Genomic DNA, 20155 nt, shown 5'->3' with positions numbered 1-20155 from the left:
TTATGTAAGCAAAGGACAAGTTTTAAGTTTCTCTTCTAAATATTTAATGTCTTCCGATGACATTGACGTACTAATATGGCTGTTCTATTGTAAACAGGATCATTAAGCTCACTTAAAAATAAAAAAAGAAACAATATACATTAAATTTATATCCCTGATAGAGCAGTTTTCCAAGAGATTATCATTTCACATATTTGAAAAAAAGAGGAATTACTGTGTGACATAAATATATCGGTTGAAAATTTTAATAGGGATAACTTAAGTATAGGTATGTGTCGGAAAAATGATCTTCTCCATTTCTTTGTTTCTCTCTTTTCGTTTGCTCCTCCCTTTTTCTTTGTTCTTCTCTTCCTCTTTCCAGCTGCTCTTCCATAACTATTTCTTGTTCCAGCCAGTCCATGTTAATCACATGCTCTTCAAAACATAAGATATGTATCACTTAGTAACATCAATATACGACATTTTACAAAGCTGTTTAGCCCTGAGCCTCTGTGGTCTAATACTTCCTTCAAAATGCGTAGACATGGCCGTCCAGAGATGGCCTTTGTCAAAAATATCACCACCAATGTTCATACTAGAGATACAATAACGTTCACCCTAGAATGTGCACATGAACCATTAGGGAGAGTACCTCTTTCCGTGCCAATATTCTTTGATATGCCTGACACCTAAGTCGCTGATTATTAATTTTTAAGTAATGTTATAAGTGAGAAAACAGTAGTTTGATTGCTTCTCAGGGATGAAATGCACCAGTACTTCACTATGCCAGACACCCTCATCTGAAGTTGTGTGTAATTCATAACAGCCTTGTTCACTGGTTTTATTTCATGATAGGCGATAAACCTCAAAGCAACTTCAAGAACTCCTTAGAACATTCAATTTAAAAGGGACGATTTCCTGTTGAGTCGTAAGGTTAGCCAAAATTCTGTTCTATTCTGAGAGTATGAGAAACCCCCTCAGGATGGCAGAGAAGAAATTCGTTTATCTCACCACGTGGTCCTCCATCAACAATCCTATTTTAAAGAGAACGAGAGAATATGGGTAGTTACCAGTTTGCTCGGCTCCCAGGTATTCAGAGAAAAACATAAGAGGATATGCAGAGGCTAAAGCCACTGTGTATCAAAGTATTCACTTCAATATTATAAAAGTAATGCAAATTTTTCGTTTTTAGGGCAGATTTATATGATACGACTTAATCGCATGCGACAAGCTCACGGTTACTTCTCACTTTTGCGGGTGTCCTTCGAGAAAAAAATTGTTTGCACACTACAGTAGTTTCACTAAAGTCTTAGCAAACTATATATCAGAAGAAAGCTTCATAAATGTTTACGATAAAAATACGTCTCAAGCAACTTTTCTTTCAAGGACATATCAAGATCCAATAGGGCGTGAAATGACCGAAGGGTCTTTTATTGAATTTATTGGATATGGGATGCTGCAGCACGAGCTAATTCGCTGCACAGTCTTATTCACACTTATTACACAATACCTGTGCAAAGCATGTCAATTAAAAATAACAAATATGGAGGGTGCAGACTACTTTCAATAATTTATAATGCAAGCAATTTGTTCCTTACCATCATTATTTTGTGTTTACTTTCCATTTACAGACTCAATTGGCTGTAAAAAAAAAAAAATTAAAAAAATTTTACCTTTAGTTACTTCTTAAAGTAAGAAACCACAAGACTAAACAACAAGTGTAGAAACTTAGACATACTTAGGCAAAAACTCTGATTCAAAAATAAAAAACCACCCCCCTGCAAAAAAAAAAAAAATTATACCAGTCTTTGATACCATCCTGTTAATCTCCAATTTTTTTTCACTTTTCTTTGCTTTTAATTTTGTAAACACATATCATGCTTCTTCTCAATGACAAGAGCCTGAGTTTCCAAGAAAACCCAAATAACCAGAAAGATTATTGGCAACAAAGATAACCAAATGAGCAGTGGTATAAAACTAGAGCTTGGAGCAATTAACCGACCTGAATGACTGCTACACCCCATTCTTTTTTCCCAGGTCTATGTAAACTAGATTTTGAGCAAAGAATGCAATACCTTGCCAAACATCTGCTACGATGACTCTATTAATAGTGTGCATGATCATCATCTCTTGCTGAGATAGCACTCTTCACTTCAATGTTTTTATTACTACACATATGGAGGCTTTGGTAAGATTGTGGAAAGGAGGGACAACATTTGAGCAGCTAGGAGGGACCAAAATGACAGTGTGGCAGCCATTTATTCCCACTTGGATGGCAAAGTCAGGGGAACCTTCCCCTTGAAATTTAAAAGTTTGGATGTCCAAAGGGTCCATTTTTGGTTGCTATTTCCCAAGTTGGCTAAAAGTTATGGCTACTATATGGGAGAGTATGTGGAGGCATGGTGGCCTCATGGTTAGTGCGCTCGACTCTGGATCAAGTGGTCCGAACTTGAACCCCGGCTGGGACATTGTGTTGTGTTCTTAGGCAAGACACTTTACTCTCACAGTGCCTCTCTTCACCCAGGTGTATAAATGGGTACTGGCAATTTAATGCTGGGCGTAACCCTGCGATGGACTGGCATCCCATCCAGGGGAAGGTAGAAATACTCCTAGTAGCTTCATGCTACAGAAACCGGATTTAAGCTCCAGCCTAATGGGCCACTAGGCTCGTAAACAGACTTTACTTACTTTACTATGAGGGAGAGTATTGACGTTGAATTTATGAATAGAGTAGCTTTTACCTATCTGAGTACATAAACATTATACATAGCAATGTTGTCTCTGTGATGTCTGTGTCTTGTCTGTGTGATGTCTGTGTCTTGATTGATTTTTAGCTTTGCCTTGCTCAAAAAATGAAATTGTGCTGAGGACAACATTAGATTTTGGGATATGGTGCTGTGATTTCTAACACAGAATCTTTAATGCAATTACTGATAACGAAGGAGTTAATTACCGTATTTATTCATGTATAAGTTGACCCCCATTTTCAAGGTTGAAAATCAGATTTTTCATTACTTCTAGTAAAGAAAAATTCAGACCGACAGAAATTTCCCATATGGTTGATCTCTTATTTCTGAGAATGTATTGAAAACACAGTGAATTAAAAAAGACTGCAGAGCAAAATGTAATCATGTGCTGTGAAGTTTAGTAGCACTTGTTTACATCCCCACGATTCATGATTTAAGCATATACAACCACTTCGATTTACTGGAGAAGTAATTCACCATCTTTTGTAAATCATTTTGAAAATGAAATCTTCATGCATTTAAATAACCTTTTGAAAGGAGATTTAGTAGACTAAAGGAACACCGAAGAGCTTCCAAGGATTGCTTGATGAAAACACGGCCATCTTGGAAACTACACAATATTTAACATCGATGGTCCACGCATGTAACAAACAAGACCGCACAAGAAAACAGCATTTGCCAGGTCACTAAGTTACTGTCATCATTCGCTGAAAATGAGAATTCAGCACCAAAGCTGTAACGAAAATTGTCTGCTCTACAGATCAGAAGATACAATAGAAATCAGCCCCACTAGGTTTCTGTTTAAGCCACATAAAATTTATTATTTCAAACTTTTTCATCGATGAAGAACGCACTGAAAACTGACAAAACTTGAACACAATTAGAACTTGTTTTGTGAACCTGGTTTTCCTAATGGACTTCAGGCAATTGTTACGCTAATTTCTTGGATTGCTTGGGTCAGGTCTTTATCATCCTATGATCTGTGTAAAAGACGAGAGTGATTTTTTGGGCTAATTTTTCCGTCATAAAGAGTCGACTTATACAAAGATAAATATGGTGATACTTCAACTATTAATGTAGAGCATGGCAGTCAATGAAATGATCAGTGTCTAATCAGGAACTAGCTCTTTGTCAGTGACAAGTTTGCAAAATTAATATTGGAGAAGGGTACATTACTTCATACAACAGTTACTGTGAAACCATCATACTGAAAAATATGGCGACTGCTAGATTCAACCAGACCTCTTTGTGCAAGAAAATCCTGGAACCACTCATAAAAACAAGCAGTAAAGGTTTGAAAAATTTAAACCTTGCATACGTTGTTGTTTTGAGAAATATTGCTTTCTACATGTGCCTTAGCCTAAGAGTAATGGTAAAATGTACTGGTGTCATATTTGTCTGTCAGTGGATTGAATCTATTGGGTGAACACCAGAAAAATAATAATATTGATACAATTAAAATGAGGGTTTAGTATAGGTATGCTGTGGTTCAGTTTCATCCTTAGTTTAATTCTTTTACTTTTAATAGCTGAGGCCAAATTGATGGTGACACATCATCTCATCATAACATACACTCTAGGAGCTACATTTTATCTTTCTTTACACAAAATGCATTTTCATTCATATCATTAACAAAACCAAAGGAAAATTATGCTTCTACCAAGGACAAAAATTAATCACAACATTTACCTTTTTATAACTAGTGCATAATTTTCCAAGAAAATGTTTACAATGGAGCTTACCACCTCATTGGCACTTTTGTTTACTTTGCTTTGCTGCTGCTTGTCATCCATGCCTGTATGTATGAAATTAAGTAAGGGTGAAAAGATTAGTATTTTCTTTGCACAGATAGTTGCAGCAAGTGTCTCCCCTAATATATAGATCACCAAAGGCTCACAATGAAAGCCAACAAGACCAAGTTCTTGCTAACACAAGTAGGAGCAATAATTGCTAATAATAGGAAATAGTCTCTACTGAATTAAGTATTCAATTGTGCATGAATTTGTATTTATTTCATTTCAATATTGAAAACACATAGTTGAAAAAGTATGTAAAGTGTGGTAACATATAACATGCATATTATTATCATATTCCTTATGATTTAGTTCAAAGGGCTTTATTCTAAATAGATCAAAAGAAAGAAAGTGGCTTACGTCAGCCACTGATTTCAATCAAAAAGCACATATTATTAAGTGAAGAGTAATTTTGCTGCAAATCTGTCCTCTTCTGGGCGAGCAAAGAGAATGATTTAATGCATGGTAACCCAACTGTTTCTTGCTGGAGAGCATGGGAGAGAGCACCCTATCTTTTATAAAAGATACCAGATCTTCATCATACCTGTCAACAGTTTGTGAGTTAACTTTCCAGGATATATGATGTTTGACATCAACCATACCAGAGGTTGAATTTTTGCGTAGTCCCATACAATTACAATGAATACATGTCTTCAATTGTCTACATAATAACCATCAATGTAGACACTATGAGATTGCTACATGTAACATACTAAAAACGGTCAGAACAAAATGCAGACTGCAGACTGCAGACTGGGTATAAAATGCAGACTAGGTATAAAATGCAGACTGCAGACTGCAGACTGGGTATAAAATGCAGACTGAGACCAAAATTAGGTATAAAATGCAGACTATGGCAAATTAAAATAAAGTTTAATTTTCTTACAGTAATATCTATGCCCATCATCTGCAGTTTAAAATACTCACTATATGATGGCCTCTTGCAAAAGTACAGTGAAGTAGCAGCCTGAGGTAGCTTCATAAGATATGTCCATAAATTGATGCTTTTTCATCGAAAGAACAACATGTTTCCCTTCGAGTTCATAAACTAAAGCGGATGCTGGTGCCAGAGATATGTCATTTGGTTGCATAAATTACACGCTGCGCATGCTACAGCCGCCATATTTGATACATGCATGGGCCAGCGGTAATGACAAATAGGAAATCGCTATCGTTCGGGTTTGCTCGGATTATTCAAGATGGCGGCTCTACGATCGAACGTGTTGTCATGTTTCAGCGCAACAAATAAACGGACTGTTCACATAGACTGACCACAGTCTATGCATATGGAGAGGAAATTGCAAGGAAACGAACTCGGAAAGGCGATTACATGACTGGGGGGTGAGTTAACGATGAAAATATATCGCGTATTGCACGAAACGAGAATTTTGCTGTCAGTCTGCATTTTATACCCAATTTTGGTCTCAGTCTGCATTTTATACCCAGTCTGCATTTTATACCCAGTCTGCAGTCTGCAATCTGCAGTCTGCATTTTGTACTGACCGATACTAAAAATTATAATGAGGCTGGAAGAAAATCACAAATTTTCGGTCATTGAAACACGGAGATCTGTCTCGTTTTTTAATTATGTATCATCTACTTTTGCATGTCCCAAACAAAATAATAAAAAAAAAAAATCATCCCTCGACACAGAAGGATTCAATGAATCCAGGTTAGTAGTTACTCGGACGCTTTGTCGGTATAAATCTGACAGTATTTAACCCGAAACTTGAACGCGATCTTTGAAGAATGGTTGTAATATTTAAATTTAACACAAATACTAGCATGAAGTGCAACCGAAACCTTACCTTACCGTACCAGTTCCGATAGAAAAGCACCACTTCGATCACCAACGCACTCCAAACTAATAAGGGAATCGAAGCCACGAGGCAATGTCAAATTCTCGTCTTCCTAAGCTTTCCAACGTATCGAAGAAAATTTCGCTAATAATTCGCACTTAAAAACGCAACCAGAATCTTAATCTTTCACCAATCCAAAGTGTCCCAAACGACACCAAGGATAGCTCATGAAACAAGCATATCCCGTGAAATTCTTAATCTTCGAGCGCGGAAATCTTAACGATCTTCTTACAATTAATATTTTTACATTGCATCCCTCCCCTAGTTGGGAAGTGACATGCAAGAGACACGTTCACAGCGCCTTTTGATTGGAAGAAATAAAACCATATTCTATTGGTTATTAGTTGTGAGGACATAACTGCAACGGAAGACACAACTGCAACGCTATTTACATCTCCTTAGACGTGCGTAATCGTGCCTTTTTTAATCTCGATTGCGTTTATTACAGTTGTTTATGTCGCCAGCAGAGTATTAACTAAATGAATTTCATCTGGCTGGACATTCCTTCATTGCACTGTACTTATTCAGGCTATTCTCATTTGGAAGAGAAATTAGATCTGCTTTTCTAGGTATGTGACAACATCGCTTTCTCTTTGATTAACTGACTTAGGGCTGATTACATGAGCCGGGCTGGCCCTGTTAGCCGAGCTGATTTCTTTTGTTTTGGTGTTCGCCAAAGCATGAAAACAAGAGAAATCAGGCCGGCTAGCCGGGCCAGCTCGGCTCATGTAATCAGGCCCTTAAGAACATTGCGTGAGTACATCGAGGCTCGGACTCTAACTTCGTGAATATCGAACTGTCCCCTGCTCTGAAGCTAATTCTGTCGCCTTTCAGAATTAAATGTCCATTGTTTTCCGAATAAAGTATTATTTCGCAGATATAGTTTTCAATTCGAGCTTGAAAAGATCAATATTACTCGGAACGGAACGGAACGGAATTATTATTATGAAAGTATTGAAGCTCGCCGCTAAACTGTACAGATACTTTGCAGCAAAATGCAACCACAAAAGTCATGTTATTCGGGATGTACGGTCTTGCAAACATTGAAACTCATTGCATGATGGCTCGATCGGAATTAGATAGGATAAGGGCGTGCGTTTAATGAATGCACGCGTTAAGCTTTCGGGCTAAAAAGTGAATTAATCAAGAGACTGGAACCAGTAACGTGATGTCCTCTCACAGGGGGCCCATACAATCTAGCTGTTTGTGTAGCCGACTGTTGTTCTATAGTGAATGTACCAGACTGACCGTTTGCCTCACCTATAGTGATATATTGCTGACTATGTACATAAATCATTGATAAATAAATGTTGAATTACTTTACCTGTGGTGTATAGTCGTCATTTTGCCTCAAAAATGCTTTTATTTCTTATCGATTTTGAATAAGTCTGAGTTCTTCATTAATGTAATGCATAAAAGAAAGGGTGGAAGCCTTGTTTTGAAAGGGTTCAAGCACCCGAGCAATTTTCACCCCAAAAATCGCATCGCTCCGCTTTCAAACTTCGCAGCACTAAGGTCAAAAGATGCACGATTCTCCTCGTACCTTCCAATCGAAAATCCATTCAAACGGACTGGAGCTAGCCCTCAAAGAAAATCAAAATCTCACAGTATTTGGGTGCCTGGGATGTGTAGCAAGATTCTCATGTGCCAGCCAGAAACCGTCACGCTGATTGCCCTTTTCTGATTGGACGACATTATTTTGAATTGGACGACGTTATTTTGAATTTGTCAATCAGTGTGACAGTTTCTGGCTGGCACACGAGAATCTTGCGACACATCCCACACGCTCAAATACTGTAAGATTTTGATTTTCTTCGAGGGCTAGCTCCAGTCTGTTTGGATGGATTTTCAATTGGAAGGTACAAGGAGAATCGTGCATCTTTTGACCTTAATGCTGCAAAGTTTGAAAGTGGAGCGATGCGATTTTCGGGGGGAAAATCGCTTGGGTGCTTGAACCTTTTCAAAACAAGGCTTACACCCTTGTCTTTCTTTTATGCATTGCATTAACGACGAACTCAGACTTATTCAAAATCGCTAAAAAAAAACATTTTTGAGGCAAAAGGATGACTATACACCACAGGTAAAGTAATTCAATGTTTATTTATGATTTATGTACATAGTCAGCAATATATCACTATAGGTGAGGCAAACAGTAAATGTGGTACATTCACTATAAAACAACAGTCAGCTACACAAACAGATTGTATGGGCCCCCTGTGGTCCTCTCAGTTTAGCCTTGTTGGCGGACAAAAAATAATTGCTTGGAGACGTCAGAAAATTGTCATCTGAAGTTAATTCACGAGCTTAAGATTGTGGTTGGTGATCAAGAACAGTGTTCATTTGTTGTGAAGCATCTTGGAAAGAGCGATTAGTCAGCAGTTCCACGGGAAATTCTTCACATGTAAACAGTTCAGCCGATTGCTTTGAGGCACTCATGGAAGGAGGATTTTTCCACAAGTTTGGATTTCGCGTCTTACTCTTTGAGTAAATGGCCCACATGATTTTGTAACTTTTTTCATGAAAATATCTTGATTTTTTTGTAATGAGCATAAGGTCTATCATTCCAGACACCCATTATGAATTAAGCGGAAACTAGAAGTCCTGAATTTGTCATCCCTTCTCTTCTCCTAACATAAATATGTATGCAGCAAGCACCTCAGTAAGGCGGGCGTAGAGAAACCAGAGCAAGTATTATCCTAACCCAGAGTGCAGATAATAGAATACATATCAAGACATGTTTTTCAACTGTTATATACCTTTATTGTTTTGAGATTGTATAGACTTCCCTCCACCTCATGGCCCAATTAAAGAGCAGTATCATCTCCCAATTTAAAGGAAGTCATCTGATGTAAAAGAAGTAAAGATACTTAAAATACACACCCCTACAAAAGAAAACATTATAACTAAAAAAATATAAGGAGATATTAAGAAATGCTGACCTTGACGAATACCAGGAACTCAGCAGCCCCATAGGTATTCCCTCCCAATTTTACACTCATGGGTGGCCAAGTAATAATTTCATTTCCAAGAAATCACACATGATATAAATAAACAGGGATGAAAAAGTGCTCATCACAAGATTAGGGAAATACCCAAGTCATCGACCAATGAACATGCAGGTAGTCCCATGTGAGATGGGATACCCAGTATATCACGTGGGATGTGGGTATTCCCTTACATTTCAGGCTAAGAGTACACAAACGTTAATTCCTTTTTTTTCTCCCAATTACATAATGGCACTCAGCTCTATATAAGGGACCAGTCATTTATTAGAGGGGCGTGGGCTGGTGCAAATGGGGTGGGGTCATACCTTTTTGTGCACCTGAAAAAGGGGGGGCTGCATAAAATTGTGCAACCATTTCTGAGGGGCCATGTATTTTTGTGTATTCCAATTTCCATTCCACAAAAAAGAAACAACACTGAAGGAATCAACAACAAGTCAAATATGATTTATTATCAAAATGTTATCAACATAACATGGTGTATATAGCAGTCCTTTCACATTAGAAAAAAAACTTCATGTATTACTCAGTATTACTCAGTATCACTGTCCTCTGATTCACTGTTTGAAGAGCTGATAGAGGGCCAGTACTCTTTAATTAGTGTACAAACTTGATCACTTGTAAGCCCTCTTTCCATCATTTGCTTTAGCCAGTAAACGTGTGTCCTTTTTAAGGATATTAGAGCAGCCACATTGACTTCTTTAACTGGAATCTCACCATCAGACAGTAGTTTGGAGATTAAACCAAAATTCTCTTCTTCTCGTCCAGCTTTTTTCTTCTGTGCCTTTCTCCTATTTTCACTATTAAATAGTTCAGTGAGTTTTATTCAAGTTGTATTAAAACTGTTTCTGTGGTTGAGGGCCAAAATTACCAAAGTTTTACAAAGACTGCCTTACAAATAAAGGCAATATTCACTCTTATAATACTTGATCTCAATCAAACGTGCATAGCATTTATAGTAGGACAACCTTGGAAAATTCTTTATTAAATAAATATCATGAACCAAAAGTATGGAATAATTTACAATTTGAGATTTTAAGGCAAACTCATAAAATCTTTAAAAAAAGTTATTCAGCTTGAATTATCTGAGATTGGACCTCGTAATTAATGATGACAGGTAATTCATATATCAATTAGAGAATATATAACAATGATTCATATTTCCTTTTACAAATAATTATATTACTTTGAAATGATTTTTATCCCATTTGGATCGACGCCTAACTCATATAGATTTTGAATTATACAATGAAAAGGTAGATCTCTGTAAAAGCTAGTTCTAATGAGCTCGCTTGAGTTCTTCTTGCCCTAGGTTATTCTCGAAACCGTAAGGGTAAATTCTGGGTCTGTCATTTTTTATCTTGGACATGAATGACTTGACTTGTACTTCAAAATGAATGAAGAGTCAAACTTAGTTGCGGATTACAGCAACTTCTTTCCGTATTTCATGATTATTACTTTAAGCAATGAAATATTAAAAAATTGTCAAACTGACGCACAGCTAACAGACTCGGACAACTTGAAGAAAAATTGTTGGAATTTGGCTAAACTTGCTTCAATTTCACGGCATGCATTTGCTACAACCACTCTTTCTTTTGAGGAACCTTGTCCACAATCCACTTGATCCCGGAGCTCCGTGGCACTCGAACAACAGTGGATATTAAAGAAGTTCTGAGTACTTGCCACCACGTCTGATGACATGGTGGCAGGTACTCATACGGTTTACCAAGGGAAGGGGCTACTGGACCCACTGTGGTTGTTTTACGGTAGTACACAATTTTGTTGCAAAGCCTGAGGCGAGTGTTTTTTTTTTTTAACACTTTCATCGTGAGTTCAAGAGAACTCACAGGGAAAGAGAGGGAGGCTTTTTATGCAGGCCTTGATCAAGTCAATTCCGCTAAAACCATTTCTGGATTGGCGTGCGAACGAAAGGTTGTCTTTTCAGGCAGCTGCATTAAGCCAAAATAAAATAAAACCAAATAATCTCGCCACTCCATTGCCCAAGACGTAAGACCACAGTTTCCATAGAAAGTTACCCCCTTTGATGTATTTAGTAATAGGGCGAGCTTACTTGTACTACTCTCTTTTATCTTGACACAGGAAAATCGAAAATTCTCAGAGGAAGAAATCCCAGCCCCGCTAGCTTCGATTTAATCGAAAACTTAGCATGTAATGAGATGACCTGCTTCAGGAGGTCTTAAAAAGAAGCGGTTAACATGGGAATGACTGATGACGACTATGATGCACTTGCCCTCAAATATTACAGAAGAGGAGACTTTTCCACTTCTCTGAAGTACACGAGGTGTGCACTTGAACTCAGAACATCGTTGCTGGGCGAGGTCCATCCAAAGACCGCTGACAGTTACCATTTGTTAGGAGTTACTTTGCACTCAATGGGAGATTTTGCCCCAGCTCTTCGATCAGATATCCGCGCTCTTGAGATCAGAAGGAAAATTTTTGGAGAAGAACATTTAAAGACTGCTGAGAGTTATTACTCAGTAGGCGTGACACAACATTCACTTGGCAACTTTCTGTCTGCACTTGAGTCAAGTACGCTTGCCCTTAATATGCGGCTGAAATTACTGGGTAACAAACATTGGCAGACAGCAGAAAGCTACTATTCAGTTGGAGCTACTCACAGCTCACTTGGTGATTTCATCGCAGCCTATGATTCAAATAGGCGAGCCCTTGAGATTAGCCTTAAATTGCTTGAGGGGAAGCCTACGAAAGATGATTCATCGACAGGGCCAACCCAACTAGTTTCGACTGCCAACAATTACTATTCAGTTGGAATCATACAACATTCGCAAGGAGACTTCTCTTCGGCTCTCGAGTCCATTAAGCGATCTCTTGAAATCCGACTGAAACTCTACGGTGAACATCATTCGAAGACTGCGGACAGCTACTATTCACTTGGAGTTACCCAATTCTCATTGGGAAATGTCCAGTTAGCTTTAAGTTCAAATGAACGCGCACTTGAAATAAGACAAAGATTGTTTGGAGAAGACCATCCAAAAGTTGCAGACTGTTTTTATTTACTTGGGTTGGTCCAACAAGACAAAGGACAATTTTCCTTTGCACTTAGCTCAAGCAACTCTTCCCTTTCAATAAGGAGAAAAGTACTTGGCGAAGAGCATCCGAAGACAGCAGATAGTTATTATTTACTTGGTGTTATACAACACTACCTTCGTGACTTTGTCGCAGCTGTAGAATCAAAGAAGACAGCGTCGGAAATCAGAGAAAGACTTGAAGGTAAAGAGCACCCAAAGACTGCTGAAAGCTCTTTCTCACTGGGTGTTAGACAACACCGGCTAAAGGACTCTGACGCCGCACTTGAATCAAAGAAACGTGCGTCGTACATTGGACTTCAACAATCTAGTGGAGCCCAACAAAATAGTGACCAGAGGTTTCTGTCATCACGAGCAAATGTCGAAGCTGATAAAAGCATTGATTATAGAGGCGGATTTTTAGTTTTAAATGGCTTCCAACTGGTTTGCCCGTGTGGTGCAATAGGCCGCACTGATGATTCGGTGTCTATCAAGATAGCTTTGGAGGAACCTTCGACACACTGTGACATGATTGTCGCCAATGGACTTGAAAACGATGTCATGTTTATTGCACCCGTCATAAATTTACAACCAAATGGTCACGTATTCAACAAACCAGTTTTCGTGACAATCAAACTTGACATCGACAGTGACAGTGATTCCTCTCCTGACGACGTGCTAACTTTGCATGGAACTCAAGCTGGTGGAGGAAAAATCATATGGGAAAATGTCACAAGTGAATCAAACCTTGACACGGAAAAGAAAGAGCTGAAAGTTGAGATCAAGACTTTTTCCCGGATTGCAACGTTTTTGAGATTGACATCAATTTTAGCCAAAGATGTTGTAACGCGAGTAAACCTTTTAGGTTTCAGCTACACATTAACAATGCTGTTCAAAGATAATCATCCACGAGCACCTTTCGCTGAACTGGCCCTTGCGTTCATGAGCCACGACATCTATCACGAAAAGTGTTACAGAGAAAATCCATCGTCAGTATTGGTGAAACTTAAGAGTGATGGATTTGAAGAATTTTTATCAATAGATAAACCTGAGAGCCATCTTATCTATAACAGTGAAATCCTAAAGGTTTCTGTCCTTCTGGGAGAAGACTAGAAGCTAAATGGTGGACAAAATGAAAGCAGGAATCTCACTGTAGAATCTTCACTGTGGTGGAGCACAGGACATGTCATCAAACTATCCCTGAAAAGTATCAGAGAGACCAAAATCTTATGCGGAAAGATAGTCGTTGAAGGCCAACATGGACATTTCCTTACTGCAGCCTTCTGTGAGTTGGGTGAGTCTAATGGTTCTACATACACTACAGAACACAGTTCAATATTATCTTCTTGCCTTAATATCCACTTAAAAACTCCTGTTATAAATCCAACCATGAAACCACAAAGTGACTCGGCCATTTGCTTCATTTCGCTCAAGTTTCCTTGCAGTGGTAAGCAAGTTACCAAACCCATCCACTCTCGGTAACAAATGAAAAGGAAGAAAGAGGATATAGCTTGAGTTGTTTAAAATAATAGTACAGACTTGTCATATTGGGTAGTCTGTTCCTCTCTTTACAGACCGCTGTAGGTTCGTGAGGAGGTTGCTGAGAATAGAGGGATCGATACTTAACCTCTTACCCATTACCCAGAAACTTGAATTGCCCAACGAAGTTGTGCATGAGGCCATTCAATGTTGGCTCGACGATGACGAACAGCTGAAAACGATTCTTCAACACTGGTCAATGGAACAAGATGACAGAGAAAATGACGAACTCGTCACTTTGAGAGATGCCCTTCAGGAATTCAATCCAGAAGGTTAGTCCGTGTCCCAATATCAAAATTGATGTAGAACGATATTTCTCGGAGAAGCTACTTTACAATGATTTCTTTTGTGCGAAATTTACTACAGGTCTCGGATTTTCTTTTCATCATGTCATTTGATGCTCGTGCTTCTTTTAACTTAGATGTCGAGGTGGATGAAAGGGGAAAGATGCACATCAATCATTTGAGAGAACTGGCCTGCGATATTCATGGTTTGAAACGCAAAGACCACCATCTGAAAGAATATTTCACCAAAGAGATTGGAAATCTTTGTGATTCCATACTGAAGGACTGTTGCATAGAAATAGATGCAGACGCTTACACAGAAAACTGCCCGCGTTTTCTTTTCTTCCACAAAAGAGTAACCGAAGATGTTGCCATTAAGTTGGAACAGATTTGCTCGTTTTCTGCGCGGTCCATTGAGAAAGATTTCCTCAATGTTGTTCCATTTCTAATTCAAGCTGTTAAAGAGATTTTCCGTCAGAGTGAAGATGAGGTAATACAAAATGGACTGAAGGGACTTCACACGGAAATCGTTCAGCAACATGAGGCCGATGTTCTTAAAGCTTTTCAAAATGAAGACATTTTAAGACTAGTGTATGAGGTTTGCAAGGTTCTTCAGAATTTGTGTCTCAATAATTGTGAAAAGTATTCATGCGAACTGATTGAAAGGTGGAGTGACAGTCTGGGAATATGGAATATGTCTGAGTTCTTAAAAGCTTTTTTCCAAAGCCGACAGGAAAATAAACTTTTCAAGAGACTACAGCTCTTCTCCCGCTCCCTAAAGAGATTTTCAGCAGATATTCGCAGTGTCAGAAAGAAAGAAATGCGTTTCTTTTACGATGTGTCCCAAAGCCTGATAAGGTTTGCGACATTTGACCCGAGAAAGCTGGTGAGATTTGAAGTGACTTTTTCAGACAGTTCCCCAGTAACATGCTACAGTGGGGCATTAAAGTATGACAAGCCACACGACACCTATTATCAACATTTCTGGATTGAGAAAGAGCATGAAAGTAAGCTACAGCTGGGAACACTCGCTCATGTTCACCTGGACGGGAAAATTCGACAGGTTGGAGCCTTTAAATGTGTTGTGCTGCTACCTGCGTCGATCACTAAAGACCTCAACAGTTGGCAGATTCCGGTTGCTAGAGTCAAAATAGAACTTACAGATTCCGGAAGTAAGCGCCTGGTTCTGTATTCAACACGCAGAGAGAGCATATCTGAGGCATTGAGGTTGCTTCAAAGAGAATTTGGCTACGAGGAGCTCAGAGAACAAGCAGCTGAGATCACAAGTTGTCACCTCGACGTGCGCTGCACGACCGAAGCATTGGGAGTGATGAGGCTCAGGTTATCGTACAAATGGAGATCAGAGGCAATTTTTGTTGATAGCAACGATTTCGTCGCTATTGCTGAAGCGGCTGCTAAAGGTACTCACATTTCTAGCTCATACGTTACAGGCAATTATCTCACATTATTTTTATGCCTTTAGAAACTCTTTCTCTTAGGGATTTTCTCACTCCAACTGAAACTAGAACGATGTTAAAGAACTCAATTTTTTAAAAGCTGTTATACACACATACGTCAAAATAGCCATTTTCACCCACACACGTCAGTTTTTCGGGTGTGGACTGGTAAATGTAAATTCGCCTTGACTATCATGATCAAAAGAGTTAAACGTGAAGGTGTGGACTGGTAAATGTAAATTCGCCTTGACTATCATGATCAAAAGAGTTAAACGTGAAGGTGGAAGACGGTGAAGACGGATTTGGTGTAATCAAGGCATAGGGGCGAATTTCTGTGAATTCAGCCAATAGCTTTAGTAGAAACAAATCTTAAAGAGTTCATAAAACAATGCACTATTTCCGGACAAGAGAAACCAGTACAGAAGGACAACACTGAAAGCGTTATCTTTGCCGATGAACTCTTTGTATAAGGTGAATCGATGATGTTACTAACGCCATTCTTTTTAATCAGATTGTACCGCTCAAATTGGAGTTGAAATAGCACTTCCCTCGACTGCACGCTCTCCATGCGACCAGAATGGAAACTTCGTAATGGATCCTTCCACAACTGAGATAATAAATAGTTATGCACGACAAACCTTCGGATCCGTTGGTGAGACAGTCTCATTGTCCTATTGATTATCAATTATTTTTGCTTAAAGCCGTGTAATATGAGGCAAGCTTAAGCACGGAATCTTATGCTGTTGTTAAGCACAAGAATGCCGCAAAGTGCTCTCAAGTGAACAAATAAATAAAATGACGTGAACTGCTACTTACTGTTAAAAACAGTAATTACTTCAGTAGGCTCATGGAATTTCGGCTATTTTAGCTCACACGTTTCTTTCATGAATTTTTATTCAGAGGTTCACTTACATCAGACCATACAAAAAGGTCATGTTTGTGTGACTGGGAATAACACCAGCCTTCATATGAAAATGCCTGAAACCCATCAAAGGTAAATTAAGTCTTATTATGTATTTATCACATGATCTGTGAGGTCCTGCGAATATTTTTGTTAAAAAGTGTAAAACAAACCCTCTTAAGGGCCGTAAATAAAAAAAAAGTAGATCAATACACAGCCACCTGAACCTCGCTCTAAGTCAGCTTAAGCGTGCACAGGTCAAGTCGGAGGAACTTTTGCTCTTCTATTTGACTTGTATTAGGCCTGTCACTGAATATGCATGCCCTGTTTATCATCATAGCCTCCCGCAATACCTTTCAGTAGATCTTGAGAGATGTCAAAGGCGAGCTTTACGTATTATCTATCCAGATTGTTCGTACAATGAGGCGCTTCTTTTGACTGGTCTAGTTCCCTTACACAACCGCCGCGAGTTCTTATGTGATAAGCTTTTTAATTCCATCCTGTCTAATCCCTCGCACAAGCTCTATAGCTTACTACCTCCCAAGAATGAGTGCGAAGTCAATTTAAGGAGTCAGCACTCTTTTACTACACGGCGCCTCCACACCATTCGTACTCGAAATAGTTTTATCCATCACTATGTCCATAAAGCAATGATGTAATATTGTTTTTCTCTTAATTATATATTTTTGTCTTTTTAATTAGTTCTTCTTAGCCATGAATTTTTTGTAGTATATATTTTATTGTAAATCAAACGTAATTCAGCCTGTGGCTGCAAGGTTTTTGATAATAAACTTTCTATCTATCTATCTATCCAATGAAAATATGTTTCTTAGCCGTCAGTTTCACCATGTCCCATACGATATGATTCCATTGTAAGTAAAACGTCTTTCTCTGGATTTGGTTAAATCTTGCCGATGGATATTACCCCAAGCTATGCCATCCTTCAAGACATTTTTAAGAATCGTCCTTGAACTGTTGAGACATGGCCTCAGCAGCGGCTGTCACCTTATAACAAATTAGTGATCAGTAGCATTCATGTAGAAAAAGCGTGTCCTATGAGGATATTCATCGAAGTTACTTGTTTTTAAACAACAACAAACATATGAAACATATGTGTGAACTGCGGTTATGAGACGTATATGAGCACGATCCTTCGCAGTAAAGCACTATTTGAGCAATAGTGAAAATCAGACCTGAAAAAAATTTCAGGCTTGTACGGGATTCGAACCACTGACCTCTGCGATACTAGTGCAGCGCTCTACCAATTGAGCTAACAAGCCAACTGGGAGCAGGCCATCAAATTAATTCGACATAAACCCGTAGATGATAAATCAAACAACAACAAACATATGAAACATATGTGTGAACTGCGGTTATGAGACGTATATGAGCACGATCCTTCGCAGTAAAGCACTATTTGAGCAATAGTGAAAATCAGACCTGAAAAAAATTTCAGGCCTGTACGGGATTCGAACCACTGACCTCTGCGATACTAGTGCAGCGCTCTACCAATTGAGCTAACAAGCCAACTGGGAGCAGGCCATCAAATTAATTCGACATAAACCCGTAGATGATAAATCAAACAACAACAAACATATGAAACATATGTGTGAACTGCGGTTATGAGACGTATATGAGCACGATCCAACACACATATGTTTCATATGTTTGTTGTTGTTTGATTTATCATCTACGGGTTTATGACGAATTAATTTGATGGCCTGCTCCCAGTTGGCTTGTTAGCTCAATTGGTAGAGCGCTGCACTAGTATCGCAGAGGTCAGTGGTTCGAATCCCGTACAGGCCTGAAATTTTTTTCAGGTCTGATTTTCACTATTGCTCAAATAGTGCTTTACTGCGAAGGATCGTGCTCATATACGTCTCATAACCGCAGTTCACACATATGTTTCATATGTTTGTTGTTGTTTGATTTATCATCTACGGGTTTATGTCGAATTAATTTGATGGCCTGCTCCCAGTTGGCTTGTTAGCTCAATTGGTAGAGCGCTGCACTAGTATCGCAGAGGTCAGTGGTTCGAATCCCGTACAAGCCTGAAATTTTTTTCAGGTCTGATTTTCACTATTGCTCAAATAGTGCTTTACTGCGAAGGATCGTGCTCATATACGTCTCATAACCGCAGTTCACACATATGTTTCATATGTTTGTTGTTGTTTGATTTATCATCTACGGGTTTATGTCGAATTAATTTGATGGCCTGCTCCCAGTTGGCTAGTTAGCTCAATTGGTAGAGCGCTGCACTAGTATCGCAGAGGTCAGTGGTTCGAATCCCGTACAGGCCTGAAATTTTTTTCAGGTCTGATTTTCACTATTGCTCAAATAGTGCTTTACTGCGAAGGATCGTGCTCATATACGTTACTTGTTTTTCTTTGCAAGCCTGTTAACCACATTTGTTGGAAGCATAAGCATTACATTTTCATTATTTATAGCATGGTTCAAAGTGGACTTTGTACACCTTTCCAAAAGCCCTAGATACAAGGACCAACTTGGAATGAAACGACCGCTTCTGGACATGAAGATGATAATACAGACCCAGAGGACTAGACCCCTAAATAAGACAACCTTTTAGGTAGGATATTAGTCTTTCTTTACTGTATCGATGGCTTGAGAATTCGACGAAACTTTTCACTTTTAAGTTTATGGACGTGAACGCCATTGCACTGATTTTTATCTACAGGCCTGGCAAGAAACAATTAAAAGAACTGCGCATCCTAACTGCGCACTTTTTTCACGCGTGGATAGCGCGCGAACAGTAACAAAATGGCGGCTTTTATATGGACGAAACTAAATCGTGACTCTGTCTTAGACAAGAAGGGTTAATTCTGGTGTTATTTACTGGTGGTGGGCACTCGGAAAATGTACTTTAATATGCGAACAATTGGCTTCTAGAAGAATTGTGTTTGCAATTAGATCAGATAGGCACAAGACTTCATAACGTTCCGTGGCTCAATTTCTAGTGACCCTATCCGATAATTTCATGCTACATCCGTTTTGAAAGGCAGCGATTTCCTTATGCAAACGGCCATAAATATTTACACATTAACGTTGCAAATCAAATGGCGTTGAACTGAAGTTGGCGGCAATAGTTATCTTTGTTTTGCAAAATTAAGAAGCCTTCGTTTTAAAGATAAAACCAGCCAATTGGCGAAAAATGCAGTGCTTCGGTGGTATCGTGCATGCAATCCGGAAACGTACCTTCTCTGATACTAACCATAATTTTCATCAAACTTCTTTCCAGTAATCAGCCATAATTAGCAGACAGGAGAAGACACCGCTTTGAAACAATTGGAATGATTAAGAGTACAATAATTGTTTTCAAAACTATTTGTAAATGTTTTGTTTCATGATTAAATGTCGCTTTCTAAATGAAATCAGTTTTTGTTTCTCATTAACTTTCATATTCGCGATTATCCGGACCCTCGATTATCCAAACTATTTCGTCTGGTCCCAACGAGTCCGGATAATGGAGGTTTGACAGTACCGTAATCATTGAAGTGATGCTGATACTGTAAAACACTAAATGAAGTTT

The 20155-nt window shown here is 38.7% G+C and overlaps 1 protein-coding gene and 1 long non-coding RNA gene across 17 annotated transcripts; one reads left to right on the top strand and one right to left on the bottom strand.

Annotated features, from left to right (window-relative positions):
* Window positions 1-16: 16 nt before the first annotated feature.
* LOC148725147 (uncharacterized) lies at window positions 17-6884 on the bottom strand. Of its 16 annotated transcripts, none has more exons than XR_015990270.1 (5): window positions 6333-6884; window positions 4416-4521; window positions 1578-1620; window positions 991-1013; window positions 17-414 (listed from the first exon to the last, which is right to left on the bottom strand). It is a non-coding gene; the product is annotated as an uncharacterized LOC148725147 (long non-coding RNA). The 16 variants fall into 16 exon arrangements; XR_015990269.1 differs by having other exon boundaries at window positions 4469-4521; window positions 6333-6882; XR_015990265.1 differs by having other exon boundaries at window positions 6328-6877.
* Window positions 5686-19997, top strand: LOC111335733 (uncharacterized). Its single transcript, XM_088729305.1, is given in 8 exon segments — window positions 5686-5860; window positions 11481-13721; window positions 14002-14238; window positions 14388-15671; window positions 16219-16359; window positions 16608-16701; window positions 19056-19195; window positions 19865-19997. Coding segments are annotated over 6 exon segments (3924 nt in total). The 5' UTR covers window positions 5686-5860; window positions 11481-11596; the 3' UTR covers window positions 19099-19195; window positions 19865-19997.
* The last annotated feature ends 158 nt before the right edge of the window (window positions 19998-20155 follow it).

The sequence above is a fragment of the Stylophora pistillata genome, chromosome 8 (genome assembly GCF_964205215.1).
Source record: "Stylophora pistillata chromosome 8, jaStyPist1.2, whole genome shotgun sequence".
In the NCBI taxonomy this organism is placed as follows: Eukaryota; Metazoa; Cnidaria; class Anthozoa; order Scleractinia; family Pocilloporidae; genus Stylophora; species Stylophora pistillata.
Note: the sequence above shows the minus strand (reverse complement) of the source record. Positions and strands in the feature narration are given on the sequence as shown.